The sequence below is a fragment of the Girardinichthys multiradiatus genome, chromosome 8 (assembly GCF_021462225.1).
Source record: "Girardinichthys multiradiatus isolate DD_20200921_A chromosome 8, DD_fGirMul_XY1, whole genome shotgun sequence".
Classification (NCBI taxonomy): domain Eukaryota; kingdom Metazoa; phylum Chordata; class Actinopteri; order Cyprinodontiformes; family Goodeidae; genus Girardinichthys; species Girardinichthys multiradiatus.
In genome coordinates this window covers 19,505,702-19,523,608 of record NC_061801.1, presented here as the reverse complement: position 1 = coordinate 19,523,608, position 17,907 = coordinate 19,505,702, and the positions used below count along the sequence as shown (strand labels likewise).

At 41.9% G+C, this 17,907-nt stretch overlaps 1 protein-coding gene across 2 annotated transcripts in view; it reads left to right on the top strand.

The window, feature by feature from the left end:
• Positions 1-17,907, top strand: part of ctif (CBP80/20-dependent translation initiation factor) — a 99,130-nt gene that overhangs the window by 56,634 nt on the left and 24,589 nt on the right. The window contains exon 9 of one of the 2 annotated variants that reach the window (XM_047372858.1): positions 14,710-14,790. The exons of the other annotated variant lie outside the window; for it this stretch is intronic. Within the exon in view, the coding sequence (XP_047228814.1) occupies positions 14,710-14,790 (81 nt within the window). The remainder of the gene's footprint in view (positions 1-14,709; positions 14,791-17,907) is intronic. 2 annotated transcript variants of the gene reach the window in all.

Genomic DNA, 17,907 nt, shown 5'->3' with positions numbered 1-17,907 from the left:
TCAGTCAGTGTGACGTCACTCTCGGAGATCGATTGATTTCACAATCCAGCGCTACACATCCGTATAGAGCCATGATTGAGACATTGTTAAACTTTTCTGAGGATTCTTTAAAAAGCCAGTTTAGCTCTGGTCTTTTTTATAAAGACACTGCAGGGGCTCTGAACTCTATTGTTACAACTAACGGCCCTAACCAAGGTCTTAACAGCAGAGCAGGCTTTACGGAAAATTCCAGGGAGGTACATCTCCTAGGCCCCTGCATGCAGACATATTTTTCTGTGAAAGACTTCTTTTAAACTGTGTTGACCTCAAAATTAAACTTACAAGAGCCAACGATGCCTTTTGTCTCATGGCCACAAGAGACTCTACTTTCAAACTCAGGTTATTAGGAGCATCTCTTTTTATCAAAAAAGTTACTGTCTCTCCAGCTGTACGACTGGGTCACACTACAGCTTTAATGAAAGCAAATGCTCTGTATCCACTTTCACGTGTGAATGTAAAAACATATTCCATCCCTGAAAATTCAAGGGTATGCAACCAAGAGAATCTTTTCTTAGGCGTCTTTCCCAAGTATGTGGTGATTGCATTACTGGATCATGACGCTTTTACAGGAACACGCAATCTCAATCCGTTTGACTTTAATCATTTTGATATGGAATATTTAGCTTTGTGTAGGGATGGCAGACAAATTCCAGCTAAGGCCTTCCAGCCCAATTTTAACCAAGGTAATTCAGTGAGAGAGTATTACAACTTGTTTACGGCTACAGGACGACATCTAAAAGATCTTCCGCTGAGTATAACACGTCAGGAATTTAATCAAGGATACTCTCTATTCGCATTTAATCTTAACCCGGGTGAGGACACAGATGCTCTATCTCCAGTTTCCAGTGGGAATTTAAGACTGGAAATGCGTTTCAGAAACCCGTTGCCTCATACCACCACGCTGATCATCTACGCTTGTTATGACTCTATTTTAGAGATTGATTCAAAGAGGCGTGTGCTGGTGGATTATTATTAATCTAATCAGACATGAATAATCATGAAATTGAGAACATACTGCATCATCTGCTGGGAGATTTGTTTTGCGGTGTGTGGCCGTGCGACCAGCTCCCGCTGCTAGCTGACAAATTCCCAGGGCCGGCCTACTTTATTGTGAACACACATCCTTCACACATGCCTGGAGAACACTGGTTAGCTCTGACATTGGATGAGAATGGTCAATCCAGCTTTTTTGACTCTTATGGATTCTCTCCGGATTTCGAGTTCTACCCATCAAGCATCGTAACATTTTTAGAAGACAGATCCTCAAAAATATTGTATCATAATAATCAGCTTCAAAACACTCTGTCCACTGTGTGCGGTCACCATTGCATTTTTTATCTGTCATAGAGCGTGCGGATTATCACTGCAGCAAGTGTTGTCAAAATACACCGGAGATGTGATTAAGAATGATTTAATGGTATCTAACTTTGTGAAAAAATATCAGAAATGTGTCATTAATCAAAGTTGTACATTTTATACTCACGGAACATGCTCTTTGGAGATGTTTCTGGATTGTTATGGAATTTAAATTGTCTTTTTTTTTTTTTTTCCATTGTTTGTTTTTTCTTATGATATAATATTTGTGTAATGACATCATATGTTAGTGTGTGAAGTAGAGAACGAAGCTAGACTTGAAAATATAATATAATAAATATTTTATTGAATAAAAGAAATAGGCTACATGTTTCATTTTCTTATAATGGTTTATGGTGAAAATGTAATCCATCAGGGTGGTAGTGTCGTCTTACGAAGAGACTTTTTTGACTTCCCATCAGCATTTTTTGGATCTTCCAGCTCGGATCTCGACCAATGGGGAGAATGAGTTATCTGCCTTCTTCTTCTTGTTCTTCTCTGCTTAACGCTGGGGGGTGTACCCCCATTTTCAATAGATGTACCCCTTGTTTTGAACTGTCTATATTCTTCACGAGCATAAGGGTTAATGACTGAAGATATGGGGATGTTTACCTCTGACAAGTTATGTAGAAAGTCTGACCACCCTTGGGGTAGCCATGCTCCAGATTTTTTAAACGGAAGGATGAGATTTTTCAACAAGTCAATCATGTGGGACCCCTTTATAACATTTCCGTTAAATACAAATTCACCTCGCGAAGTCCAACTCTCACTTCTTTCGGATAATTTCATCAAAATGTACTCAGCATTTTTACGGTTATGCTTCGGTAGGCTTTTCAGTACATCCGTAACAACCTGATCCTTAGGGGCCTCGTCCTGCCCTGGCCTTGTTTTTCTTGGGACCGCTCATGTTCAGGAACCTCTGTGTCACGCTGCAGCGTTAAACTTACCCGCTGTTCTTCTTTCACACCTTGCTTGAGTAGAGTCAGATACCTCTGGAAAAGTGCATCATATTTCTTGATTTTTTCATAAGAAGTCAAACCCGGCTCGTTTAATATCGCTCTCATTTCAGCATCCAAATTCTCCTCCGCCGTCTGTCTGATGGACGTGTCTGACTGGGTCAGACGCTTGAATTGATGAGGGGAAATGAGAAACATCTTCTGCGATGTTCTGAGAGACATTATCTCCTGATGATTCCACCCACTAGATCACCGATCAAGGGTGCAAGAGCCGTTAAGATGGGGAGAATAAAACCACCTCGTTGCCTTTTGAGAGCCAGCTGTTTAGTTTTTATTCCGGTTTTTTTATCACCCAACAATCTGATGATTTTTCTTTGCTTCTTCAATTTCCGGTGTTGAGATGGAGATAGTTTAATGTTACCTTTTAGGATATTCAGAGCAATCTCGCACAGAGCCTGAAGAAAGTCGGGAGAGCAGTGTGCAAGAATATCTTTGCGCTTCTGCGGGGTGGCCTCAAACAAGGCTCTGAATAATGGTACATTCCTTTTTATACGTGCAGACATGATGACTTACTTTGTTCTGGGCACATACACAGCAGGCCACTGGTGAGGAATTATGCCTGTTCTCAATCTGAAATGTTCTGGGCAGGTAGGCGTAAAATCGATGATTAAATATCCATGAGCTTCTCTCGTCGCATCTTCAAAACTCTCCAAGAAGAGACCCTTTTGAGATGGAAACATTTGACGGGCCAGTATATTCAGCTGCAGCTTATCTCTCGGGTTCTTAAACAACACCATATAATTACAGTTCAAACTAATAGTGCGACTGAACTTTCCTTGATGAAAAACATTCTGAGTCAACATCATAACACTCATATTACGATGGTGACGAAACTGGGTAAAGACCTTCATCACGTTTTCATCATCTGAGGCTTGAGCGATAACATCGTCTAGAATAATCAGATGATTCTGATCAGGAAGAAACAGGTTTTCATCTTCAAAAGAATGAGGCAATCCTTCCACAAATTTTACATTTTTATTCATCTTCTGCAATTCAGCATACATGGGTTGAAAAGAAGTGTAAATCCACACAATATTTTCTGGAACAACATCCATGACATGGTTACAGTTCTGCAAAACACTTTTTACAAAAAAGGTTTTTCCACAACCACTGGGTCCTATTATCATACATGAGAAAGGCGCTCTAAATCTAGGATCAAAATCAACCTCCTGTAAATTGGCAGATTGCAACATTTTTATTTTATCTTTCTTCTTCTTCTTCTTATGCTCTAATAACCGAAAGGCAGAGTTGTCCCGTCAAAAAAAAAGGCATCTCTTGTCATACACCAACCGAAACCTTTTAACAAATGCAGCATTTCTTAAGAGGAATCTCTTTTTATCCCTCCTGATCGTGTGCTGAGGGATTTCAATGACACCCTCAGTTGACCCCTGTAAGTAGCCCTGGACCAGCCCTTTGATGCTGTCCAAATTGACCCTCTCGCTGCATTCATGTGTCTGAGTGATACCCTTAGCACGTATCACTAGCTTTTTCTGGTTTTTGGTTTGATATGCATAACTCTTGGGTCCTGTTGATGCAAACTCCGAAATGCTGTCTCCTGCGAGCTCGTCAGTAAGATCACCCAGATAATTCCCCAACTCCAGAGGAGTTTCACCACTTTTTGTCACATAAATCAAACTGTCTGTGTCAATATAAATCAATCTGTCCTGCAATTGCTCCATGCTGCTGAGAAGTTTTAAACACGCATAAGCGGTGGTGAATGCTGCAATAAAGACATTGTTTACCTTGCTTGGGGGAGAGATGACACGTTTGCTGTAGTTCCACTGCACTACACACATTTCAGGGTTGAAGAAATGGAAGTAGTTAACCCTGTATTTACTCGAGAACATGAAGCTGAAAAACTCATCAGGGTTAGTGATGACTGTGGTCTGAGACAGATCACTTCGCTGCGCAAACTTTCCCCAAAAGCTGTTTAAGCACAGTTTCGCTACCTGTCTTTTGGCAGGGTTCACCTCGATTTTGCCTGCGTCTAATTGGATACCCTGGTGAAGTTTGTAGTCTGCGACATACTTTGACCTGCTCTCCTCATCCACCGCTTCAGATGGGTAGCCTGAAGCCTCCTGCTTACCCTTTAAAAAGCAGTGAATGTAACCTTTAAAGATTGTGTCGCTGGTCTTCTCAAAATGCCAAACTTCAGTGATTTTAGCTAGGCTATAACCACACTGTAACGCTTTACAAAACTCTACACTCACCCACACACCTGTCAGAGCTCTGTCCTCATCATTATGCCTGCAGGGACCTGACTGGTTATTTATCTCAGCACATGTGCAGCAGAGAGTAAACACCAGTTTACCTTGGGATGTTCTGTAAGGCAAAACAGGGAAAAAGAGCCCTCGTGGGGGGTAGACCACAGCTCTGATGAGGCCAAAGTAGCTGCTGGGGTCATCAAAATCTTTGTAAATGATGGTGGGGTGCCCGAGGGGAAAGACGCAGCTAGCATTTACATAGGGGTACAGAGATGTGTAATCTACATAGTGTACAGTTTCACCTGGCCCCGCTGTATACCTCAACCTCATAGGACAGGTGCGTCCACCATACAGAGCATCTCGGGGTGATAGCGGTTCGGGTGCATTAACTTTCTCAAGAAAGCTGATCACCCCTGGGTCTGATTTTTTCATTTCAGTCCACTCATGCTCCCAGATAACCTCGAGACGAAGACCGTACACAGTTTGGAGCACCTTGCTTCTCTCAACAGTGGCTGCGTAAAACTGTTCAAATGCGACCCCTCTCAACGGACACTTGTCATGAGGCATGTAACACTTTTTACAGCCGTGGAAAAAACAGCCGTAAAATTCAAACGCAACTTTGACACCGTTAATCTCTGCATACCCATCCACAGAATATGGACCACTTTTCCTTTCCCCCATGTTTAATGCATGTTCGATGTCAATTTTTCTGCTGTCTGAAATCCAGCCAAGCCATTGAATGGACGTGCTGGAAAACGTCTTACTACCACGCCTGTAGTCCAGAGGTGAGGGGATGGCCAAGGTTTTAGGAGGAAGGAAATTGGTTACAAAAACCTTCATGCAGGCTGAGGCTATCGTGACGCATTTAAGCGGATCCACACTTGTCTCCTTAAAGAACTCATCCCTGAATTTAACACAACCTTGATAAAGAATGTCCACATCATTTTTACAATAACGAAGAGCTTCCTTCTCAAAGTCAAAGACCCCTTTGCTCGCTTCTCTGTACCAGCTGCTAAACACCTGTTGTTCTTGAAGGCTCATGCGTTCTACAGCGTAGGAGGATGGAGGAGGAAAAGACCCCACTTACTGGAGATGTTGCTCAGACGAGAATAGGTGGGGGAAAAAACCTTTGGTCTTATCACTAAAACCTAATGCTTTCGGCATCGCACTAAGCTTCATACACATGAAGGACAGACTATCAATGTATATTAACCTGTAATCAGGGTCGGTTAAACAGAGAACTTTACTTCCCTGCATGATGAGATGAGGTTTAATGCCTAACTGCAGCATAGCTGTGAGAATCAGGTAGCTGTCATACCCACGTGCGTTATGAGCTATTAAGGTAAAGCCTCTGTACATCGGTCTCCTGAAATGGAGAAGTAATTTTTGGGTGCAATTCAATCCATAAGCATGCCAATCCACACCTTTCAGCGTTTTAACACAGACCAGATAGGGGATGTGCACACCGTTCTCGTCGATGAAGCATTCAAAATCATAAAAAACCAGTTTATCATCTAACTGATTACAGGCTTGGGCGGTTTGAATGTAACACAGATGACCATCGCACGTCACATCTAAATCAGGAGGTATATTCTCACCACAAATACGGCATTTTACATTACACACGTGTGGTTTATCCTGCTTGCTGATTGGAATAACGTATATCCTTTTGCACACCTTGCACAGTTTTACCAACTCACAGTCACTCATGGGCCTGTCAGCACTAGGTCTTTTGCGAGGTTCCCTGTGTCTACTGAAACAAGAAGAGTTACGACAGATTCTGTGACAACCTGCACAGGCGACAGGTTCGTTAATTTCACGCATACATTGATATGAGTGACACACCGGACAATAGCCTTCACAATGGTGTGTGTCTGGCTTTTCATAGCTCCCGTAACAATATGCACAGATGTATCTCGATCCTATAAAACCCTTGAGATTTTTTATCCCATAGTAGTGACCTTGAAATAACAGCAGAAAGAGAGGGTTTGATCGATCAGGGAAACTGGTCTCAAATTTACACAGAGCTGCAGAGTCTGTAACGGTTCTGTGAAACACTACAATTTTTCTCTTTAGAATGTTTTCAAATTTACCAATGTCGCTGAAAGTTACTGCTGTCTGATCATCTAAACCAGCCCTGTGTTGCCACTCCCTTCCCAGCTCTAAAGCCTGATTATCAGTAAGGTTAGAGTCAGAGACGTGTGCAAGACTTATGGCAAAGCATAACTGATTACCGGTATTATCTACAATATACAGGTGACGCTTTTTCTTATTAATCAGTTCACAGTCTAACGTTCCTTTAACCTTACGGTTTGACCCTCCTGCAGGGTCATTAACTACCTGTAGAACAAATTCCAGGTTATTATCTGCAGGCATTTCAGCGTTGGACTGTACTAACTCATCCAGAAAATTCTCAAAAGCAGGCAGAATCATATTCCCATCATCGTTAATGGTAAACATGACGTTACGGTTCAGATTTTCCCCGACTAATTCTAGCTGCACAACATCGTTACGTCTGGCTAACGATCTTGCAGTATCGGCTAATTCAGTGAGAATATGCATGATGTTTATATAGATTGTAGCAAGATCAGGAACATTACCAGGGCAGGGAGGCGGGATGGTAAAAGGTCTCCTTATTTCAATGTTATTAAAACGTTCACGTTCAACAGTCACAGGAGGATCTCCCTCAATCTGATCAGGGTTGACTGCAACCTCTGGATTTAAATTGCCGCCATGTTGCCCAGTATGATCAGCGGCATGTGACGTTGAAGGAATTTGTAAGTCAGCTGATTCATTTTGCTGAATGCTGGTTGGAGATGGTGTTCTATTTAAAACGTCAACAGCCTGTTCTAATGAGCTTAAAAAGTCACCGTACAGATTTTGATTTATTACATTTTCACTGTTAGCAGGAGACGCATTTAACCCGATGTTATCTGCCACATCAGCATTAACAGGAATTTCATTAAGATGAGCAACAACATTCCTTATCTCATTCAGCGCATGTGTGATCTGGCTTTCCATATTAACATCAGAAGAAGACCCAGGGATCAGTTTAAATTACCTTGATATCAGCGCAATGTTTCAGTAACAATGTCTGACATGCTGCCAGAAGCGTTAAACATGATGCTTTATTACAATGGTCACGTAAGGATAGGGGAACTCTCTGTCTGCGCTGTTGCTGTCCAGGTCTCGATGAAATCTGCTCCACCATCAACGTTGCCTCTGGAAAGATAAGGAAAAAAATAAATTAATGAAATATGCAAATTAATTCAGTAGGTAAATGAGTATAAGAAGAATTAAACTTACCATTCAATAAACCTTTAACAAGCCTTGCCCTGGTATAAAGAGCACAGAGTCGCCGTCTTTTCCTCAATTTAAGATATTCTGTGAAACAAAATAAAGTTACCTTACAATGCAGGTCTTTTGAAAAAAAAAAATCTTGTTTCTGTGAAGACTTGAATATAACTATAACTTACTCGGGGTATTTGAACGGTTCCGGGCGGTTCCAACTCTTCCTGCACTGAACTGCTACAGTTCTGCTGAATGTTATCCAGGCTTGGGTTCTGGATTAAATCATTCGATATATCTGTAAAATATTTTATCAGGGGTTAAAACAAGTCTGCAATATCGCATAGACTTGTGAAAACATATGCTTAGAAATATATATATATATATATATATATATATATTTTTTTTTTTACTTACTCTCCTCTTCCGGAGCTGTTAATTTTTCCGGCGCAGGGTCAGGGGACTGTGGTGCATGAATGGCTTCGCCCTCTATTTCATGTTTAGCTGGGATCGAATTGTCTTTTTTAAAGACAGGTTTCCGTCTCAACTTTGATTTTTTCGGAGGCAGACGGTTACAAACGCTGACCTCTCTTGTTAAATCTGTAAGTAGAATTTATCTCATTTATTTTTTAAATCACAAAATAGCATTCACCAGTTGACTAAACTAGATGTTGTTGTTGCAGTTAATAATTACCATAGTCAGACTGTGTAAAAACGATACCATCCAGCTCATCACTCGTGGGTTCTAAAGAATATAAGTTAATCAATATTATTCCCCCCCGAGACACCTCAGCAACAGCGCAGACGCGGATGTGTATTGTCAGACAATGCTCCAGACTTATAGCCAGGAAAATGCCACTTTCCTCTTGATTACTTTTGACTACAGTTGGTGTGAAGACTGTCTGAGACAATGCACACCTGTGGATGTGTATTGTCAGACAATGCTCCAGACTTATAGCCAGGAAAATGCCACTTTCCTCTTGATTACTTTTGACTACAGTTGGTGTGAAGACTGTCTGAGACAAGTTGTCTGCTTTAATTCAATAAACAGTGACATGTCTGAGGATTTTATAACCTTTATTTTTTATTTTTTCAGTTTCTTGTTACGTTTTACATAGACATACTGGTTACAACCTCTGGCTCCCACGTGGAATGAGGAGAAAACTGTTTTCTCTAAATCATCAAGATCTCTAAGATGAAAAAAAGAAAAGCTTAAGGTAAGTAAAATTATCATCCATTTTACCAAATGGAGTCTCTCATGATTCCAAACAAAGTCTTTTAGCTGTAGAATCCATTTCTAATTTGGAAACAGGATGCTGAGCACTCATAACATTTTTTTTTTTTTCAGTTCATTGGTTTCTCCGTTTTAGATCATCTCTACAACAGAAGCCAATTCATCCTTCTTTTCTAAATAGCATCTAAATAACCCCCTGTGTTAAAACAAAATGAATTTACAATCTGTCAGGTTCTCTCTTCTTATCAGAATTTCGTGTGATGTGCCTGCATTAAATTGAGTGACCTTTTAAAGTGGAGAAACTACATGTTTTGTTTTTAGATGTAAAAAAAAAAACATCTAAAAATCATACAATTAGAAAGATTCGCTTCCTTGTAATGACAACTTCCGGTTATTGACAACATCCAATTAATGATGATATCCGGCTAATGACAACATCCGATTAATGATGATATCCGGCTAATGACAACATCCGATTAATGATGATATCCGGTTACGTCACAGGAAGCCCCAGCCACCGGAAGTCCCGCCCTAGGATGTCCCAGCCACCGGACGTCCCGCCCACCTGTCAAAATTTTCACACCTCGTTTGATTGAAGGGTGTCCTTTATGTGTGTTATATGCTTTAATTTCAACCATTCTATTCCATGTCTGGCTGTTTACTTAGGGTTGTGGTCCTGCTGGAGGTTGGTCCACTGCTCCGTAATAACGTCAGTAACCGCTGGTACAAGTGTTGCGAAGTCCGACTTATATAAGCGACTTTGGGCTTGTTTTTCTCTAAAGTCTCTTGCAAATCTCGCCCAAAGGGTTTGTTTTTGGGCTTGGCTTTCTTTTTGAGTGAAACCCCTTGATTATCTCCCAGCTCTCCACAATAAAGCAAAACACGAGTGGTGGGTAGTTTGTCCTGTCCACGTCCCCGTTTCCTGAGTATCTTGCCCATCCGAGTTGACTCTGCAGACCCTAAACACACTCACGCCAGAGCCCAGAGTGACAGGGAAACGTGTGATGAGACAGCGTGAGAATCAGATGCAGTATGAGAAAGAGAGCGCAGTGAAAGACTGGATCTGACATTTATACAGTGGTGGGTTGCCCGCTGGGCTTTTTTTGGACTTGTTTTCATAGCTCTGGTTGCTTGTTTCTCTCACGAGGTCTGGCAACACTGTTGGGTACTGTCAACAAAGCATGGCTGACAGAAAGCACTCAAAAGTATGGCTTCACTTTTCAAAATGCGATGTAGATCATGGTCGCTGCAATATTTGTGACGCGAAGTGGAAGGCCAGCGGCTGGAATGCTTCTAATCTGGGGAAGCTCCTGGTTAAGCACCAGAATTTTTTCAAGCCTTAAGAGCGTACAATTCTCATCAGCCTCACATCTACGGCTACAACTCCTGCGTTCGGCACCGTTGGCACGTCTGCCTCCATTAGCAACTCGTCGCCTGCAGCCAGCAACATGGCAGAAGAAATGTTTGAAACAACTGAAATGTTACGATACAAACAGCTGGATGTTGTTTTGAAATGTTCGCTAAAGTTTTATTTCTAAGTAAATATGTTAAATTGAAAAATGTTTAGATTTTATAATTAAGCGAATTATTACATTACATTATTACATTTATTACCACATAAAAACACAGAAACGTACTGAAAACTGTTACTGTTGAGTACCGATATCGATTTGCTTGTACTGGGTATCGGCACCGTATTGGTTCAAATGTGAAAGGTACCCATCACTAATACCCACGGCATGATTCTGCCACCACCATGTTTCACGATGGGGAATAGTGTGTTCGTGGTGGGGTGCAGTTAGTTTTCTGCTGCACAGCATTTTTTATAGAGGCCAGAAAATTCAGTCTTGCTGTTGGCTGACCAGGGCACCTTCATATACGTGTGCTGTGTATGTCAGGTTTGTGGAGTGCACAACCTATATTTTTCCCATTAAAGGATTCCCCCACATGAGCTGTGGATCTCTGCAGGTCCTCCATTATTACCATGGGTCTCTTTACTGATTATTGCTCTCCTTGCCCGCCCTGTCAGTTTAGTTAGACTGCTGTGTTTTGGTAGTTGTACTAGCTTCTCACAAAGACCTGCTCAATCCTTCGTCTGGAATTGTAAAATCTGTACTTGGGATAGTCTTAGAAAATCTAACAATCCTTTAAACGTCTTCAGAGCTTTACCCCTGACCTCCCTAAGGGGTTATTTGTCTTCGACATGCTGGTTTTTTCGCAAATATTCTCTAACAAACCTCAGAGGCCTCCACAAAACAGCTGGATTTTATTTAGAGGTGCTAATGGAGGGCTGAATACAAATGCATGTCTTGCTTTTCAGACTTGTATTTGTAAAAAAAAAAAAAAAGTTTGACAATTAGGTCTTATTTTTCCTTCCATTTTAGTTATGCACAACTTGACGTTGGCCTAACACACAAAATTCCACTAAAATACGCTGAAATTGTGGTTGCGATGTAAAAAAAAATTTTCAGGCAGTGTGAATACTCTGGCAGAAAATAGTGTATCTACTTCATCAATATTCTCAATAGTTAGGCAGAAACATATGGAGGAACAATCCTGCCATAACTCATACTCGTCGTCTTCCGCTTATCCGGGACCGGGTTGCGGGGGCAGCAGACTCAGCAGAGACACCCAGACGTCCCTCTCCCCAGACACCTCCTCCAGCTCCTCCAGGGGGAGCCCAAGGCGTTCCCAGGCCAGCCGAGAGACATAGTCCCTCCAGTGTGTCCTGGGCCGTCCCATGGGCCTCCTCCCGGTGGGACGTGCCTGGAACCTCCTGAGGAAGGCATCTAGGAGGTATCCAGTATAGATGCCCGAGCCACCTCAACTGGCTCCTCTCGATGTGGAGGAGCAGCGGCTCTATTCTGAGCCCCTCCCGGATGGCCAAGCTCCTCACCCTATTTCTAAGGGAGTGCCCGACCACCCTACAGAGGAAGGTCATTTCAGCCGCTTGTATCCGGGATCTCGTCCTTTCGGTCATGACCCAAAGTTCATGGCCATAGGGGAGGGTAGGAACGTAGACCGGTAAATCAATTCAATTCAGTTTTATTTATATAGCACCAATTCACAACACATGTTGTCTCAAGGCACTTCAAGACCTTTGCTTTTCGGCTCAGCTCTCTCTTCACCACAACGGACCAGCACAGCGCCCCCATTACTGCGGCAGCTGCACCGATCCGTCTGTCAATCTCCCGCTCGATTCTTCCCTCACTCGTGAACAAGACCCAGAGATACTTAAACTTCAGCCTGGGTGATGAAAGAGTCCAACCCTGTGTCCCCAGCCTCTGTTTCCACCAGGGAATGCGTGATGGCAGGATTGAGGAAATCCTCTAAGTACTCCTTCCACCACCCGATAATGTCCCCAGTTGAGGTCAGCAGCCTCCCACCCACACTGTAAACAGTGTTGGCGAAGCACTGCTTCCCTCTCCTGAGGCGGCGGACGGTTTGCCAGAATCGCTTCGAGACCAACCGGTAGTCCTTCTCCATGGCCTCACTGAACTCCTCCCAGGCCCGAGTTTTTGCCTCTGCCACCGCCCGGGCCGCGGCACGCTTGGCCTCATGGTACCCGTCAGCCACCTCAGGAGTCCCACAAGCCAACCACAGCCGATAGGACTCCTTCCTGAGCTTGACAGCGTCCCTTACTACCGGTGTCCACCACCGGGTTCCGGGATTGCCGCCGTGACAGGCACCACAGACCTTACAGCCACAGCTACGGGCAGCAGCATCGACAATAGATGCGGAGAACATGGTCCACTCAGACTCTGTCTCCAACATCCCCCGGAATCTGGTCAAACCTCTCCCGGAGGTGGGAGTTGAATACATCCCTGGCCAAGGGCTCCGCCAGACGTTCCCAGCAGACACTCACTATGCACTTGGGTCCGGCTTTCTCCTCCTCCAGCGGATCCAACTCACCACCAGGTGGTGATCAGTGGACAGCTCAGCCCCTCTTTTCACCCGAGTGTCCAAAACATGCGGCCGAAGGTCTGATGATACGACAACAAAGTTGATCATTGACCTCCTGCCTATGTTTGAACATGATGTTCATTATGAACAATCTGTGACTAGCACAGAAGTCCATTAACAAAACACCACTCGGATTCAGATCGGGGAGGCCATTCCTCCGAATCATGCCTCTCCAGGTGTCACTGTCGTTTCCCACATGGGCATTGAAGTCCCCCAATTGAATAATGGAGTCCCCGGGAGGAGCACTATCCAGCACCCCTGACAGGGACGCCAGAAGTACTCCGCACTACCGCTCGGCCCTTAGGCCGAAACGACAGTCAGAGACCCGTCCCCAACCCAAAGGCGCAGGGATGCAACCCTCTCATCCACCGGGGTAAACCCCAACACGAGACGGCTGAGTTGGGGGGCAACAAGCAAACCCAGCCCAGCCCGCCGCCTCTTCCTGTGGGCCACTCATGAGTAGAAGAGAGTCAAACCCCTCTCAAGGAGATGCGTTCCACGGCCCACGCTGTGCGTGGAGGTGAGCCTGACTATTTCTAGTCGATATCTCTCGACCTCCAGGGAGGTCCTGCCATAACTATATGTTGAAATAAATAAATTGCTCAATAAAATAAGTACTGGGCCAAAAAGTAGCTAGACATATAAATTAGTGTCATTAAATGCAACAAGTTAATAAAAGGAAGAGATTTATTCAGTAATTATTTTATTGAGTCATTATTTATTTATTTCTGTATGTATTCTAAACTATGGCAGGGTTAGTCCTCTATACATATACACCACACATGGTTCAGCTGATCTCATTTGATCCTGTATGGTTGCCTTAAAACACAAACATCCTTACCTTCAGATTCATTTTAATCTAAATGTTGTAAATGGTTTGTAGTTTCTTTAGGATTAAGTTCTGCTCAGCAGTATTTTTTTATTCTACAGTCTAGTTGAATACACTGGTCTGTTTCAATATATGTAACCTGCCTCACTTTCCTCAGTTAATCAACGCATTCCAGCTCTTATGTAAATTCCAGTTCCCTCTTAGTTTTCTAAGCCATCTCTGGGCTTCATTTCTGAAACTGATTCTTCGAAGATATTAAAGTGTGATCAATATAAATTCTGCTTGCATGAATGCACCCTCATTTGATTTGCCTGAAATCTGTCTCCCTGCAGTGCATTAAGTGAGTGTTTTGTGGCCTGTGTAGAGCCTCGGCCAACTTATTGACTGTCTGGCCTGCAGACATCTCTTGCCCCAGGTCAATCGATTCACTTGTCTGGGTCAACCAGTGATTCTATGAATTCTCCTCTTGTACACAGTAAAAGTCATGATTGATCATTTTTATCATGCTCCCCTCCCATGACCGTGCCTGTAAGTTAATTTCATCTTTTATGTAGTATTCTTTTAGAGTCCCTGTTTTGTGTGACCTTACCAATCTGTACTTTTGTTTTTGTTTCCCTTTTTACTTTACTTTTTGCCGCTTAATCTCTTGCTTTCTGCTATTTGTCTTCCATGCAAATTCTGCCATTTCCTACAAAATTAACTTTACTCCACTCATCATCTGATTTTATCTTTCCATCCTTCCAATCATCTGCATTTTGGCATACCCTTCTCTCCTGCTTGTAGAACATTTGATCACTTCACCCGAGAGCAGTTAACCATACTTCTGCCCACTGGCCCAGGGGAGAAACGACAAGTCTCAGCGAGGTTAGTGACAACTTAATTAAGATTTTGCCGCAGTTTATGAAGGTTCTCAGAAGTTTGTTAGATAACCGTAACAAACAAACAGCATCATGAAGACCAAGGGACTCACCAGGCCAGAGATAAGGTAATGGGGAGTTTTAAAACCGGGTTTGGCAATGTCAGTGTTTACCTAATCAATTGAAAATTGAAAGATGTTTGTCACACTATCCCCATGTGTTAACACGGTGGTGGGAGCATCATGCTATGGGGTTTCTTTTCTTCAGCTGGGACACACTGCCTAAGGTAACAGGAAAACAGATGGAATTAAATACAGAAAATCCTGGAAAACCTGTTACAGACTGCAGACGTCCAGCAGGACAACAACAATAAACAATAAGTATAAAGCGAAAGCTGAAATGGAGTGGTCTAGATCAAAGCATATTCATGTTTTAGAATGGCCCAGTCACTCCACTCCTAACTATCCAACTGAGAATCTGTCAAGACGTTAAAATTGATGTTCACAGATGCTGTACATCCAGTCTGAAAGAGCATGAGCAAAAATTTCAGTCTTTAGATGTGCAATCGGAGAATTTGTGAAAAAACTTGAAAATTGATGTTCATAGTCTCCATTGGATTTGACTGAGCTTGAGCCATTTAACCAGGGAAACTTGGCAATTTCATTTCCTGGACATGCAAATCTGGTAGAGACATGATTCAAGAGATTAACAGCCTGAATGCAAATGCACACCAAACTTTTCAGATTTCTATTTTGAAAAAACCTTGAAAACTAAGTTTCAGATTTCTTCTAGCTCCCAGTTATGCACTACTTTATGTTGATTTACCACATAAAATGCTAGTAAAGTATACTGAAGTAATGAGACAAATCTGAAGAGTTCATGAGGTGTGGATACTTTTGCAAGGCTCTGTAAATGAGGTCCAAATACATGTTTTGACAGATCTCTGGAAATTGCATTTGACTTATTTCTGTCATTTGGAAGAATATGTGATAAAGTAGGTTTCAGTCTGGCAATATCAAACACTCATATGGAGCTGAGTAATACCATTTAAAGTATCAAACCAAAGTAATAAGTCACGTTTTATTTGATTAGACGTTTAATCACAAACGAATAGCTTATTGTGGGATAAAATTTCATCAGTGGCTCCATCATTTATCCTAAATGCAGCCATCCATCGGACAGTAATGGCTGATAGATGATCACCACTAAAACCACTGTCGAGGTCACAGTCATTAAACATGATTAACATTTTATTATACTCCTGCTCTTACCCCTCTCACATTATCAGTAGATAAGGAGAGTGATTTATTACTTCTGAGCCTGAATTAACAGCAACTGCCATCATCCTATGAATTGCTCAGAGTTGTCATATACAGTAGTTCTGGGTGTGTCCTTGGCAAAATTAGGAATTTCACCTGCTGTAAGATAAGGTGATTGCATTATTTCACAATTTCTATCTGGTACCTCTGAATTTATCTACAAGGATTGTTTTCAATCATAGAAGATTTGGCATCACTTTTGGCTTCTGTGAAAACAAAAACAAAAAAAATACTCTGAAAAACCCAACTCTGTTTGCATCAAACCAGAGATGGCGACTCGAATTTGAGACTCCGACCTGAGTTGCAAAAGAAAAAGTCTCAACTCAGACTTGTCCCCTAAAACATTTTGATTTAACTTGGACTCTGGGTCTGAGACTTGAGTCTTAGTAATAGTTTTTATCTCATGTAATAAAGAGTGAAAGGAAGCCAGTGTGTGAGATACAGACTGCAGCTGTTGCGCATGTTTTACTGTGAAAAGATACACTAGATTATTAGCCAGTGACGTTAATGAATTATGATCTGTTATTGGCTCATAACAGTCTGTTAATGTTAGGTGTAGCTTCATAAAAATGATCACATGATTGTCACTCCAACTGAACGGCATGTTGAATGACTTTGCATCATTTAAGAACAAAATAAACATAACTTACATCCGACATGCTTTCATTACTAAGTTAGCTGCAGCATTACAAGGACAATTCTGGTTGAAAATGTCAAAATAAAAGCTCTACCTTTTCCGTTCACTCATTTATTTACTTACTGCACTTTGCCACATTTATTATGTTGTAATTGTGCATCCTTTTATAAAAAAACGTAACGTCTCCAACTGTAATGTCAAATTTCAGACCAAATTCTAAGCTGACTTTTCTTTTGAAAATATTGGGGAAAATCATCTATATACAGTTGGACTTTTTAATGACACATAACATACCTGAGGTCTTTCAGTCTGGTTTTGATCACTTCTCAGCACCGAATCTGCACTTCTCAGGGTTTTAATGATATTCTTTAAGCTACACACTCAGGAAATTGTGTGATTTTAATATCCCGCTTAGGGCATTTAATAGGCATTCAAGAGGACTGCCCTTGACTGGTTCAGGTTGTACTTGTCAGAAAGGGCATTTTGTGTCAGCCTGGCTAATTTGAAATCTTTCTTTGTTTACCTTTCCTGTGGGATCCCACATGGCTCAGTTCTTGGGCCTCTGGTTTTTTGATGTATCTTCTTCCCTTGGATTTCATTTTTAGGAAGCACAAATGGACCTTTCATTTTTATGTCGATGACAATTCGGTTTATTTTCCTCTTAATGAGAGGACTCCCACTCTATGCAGTCATTGTTATCACAACACACCTCGATAACTATAACTCTCTATATTATGGTGTCTCACAGACATCCCTGTCCTGTCTTAGCTGCATATGTTTTTACTGGTACACCATTGAGAGAGCACAAAACTCCTGTTTTAGTCTCACTACACTGGCTGCGCATTCATTTTAGAGTTCATTTTAATATGCTTATGTTTGTTTTTAGGTCTTTAAATGGCCCTGCCCTACTACCTCTCTGATGTAATAATATTATAAAATATTTTAAAGCAGCCTTTAGCAGATTTTTGGGTGGTAAATTAAATGTTAAATGATTAAAAGGTAATTGTTGATAAATACTAGGTGACTGAAAAATAATTATTATATGTTCATATGGTAATTTAGGCCTAAGGATTTGGAATCCTAACCTACTGCAATGCAGGGTAAGTGGTAAACTTGATGTTATGGATTTGATGAGAAAATGTTTATTTCAGTCTTGGGTTTAGGGGAT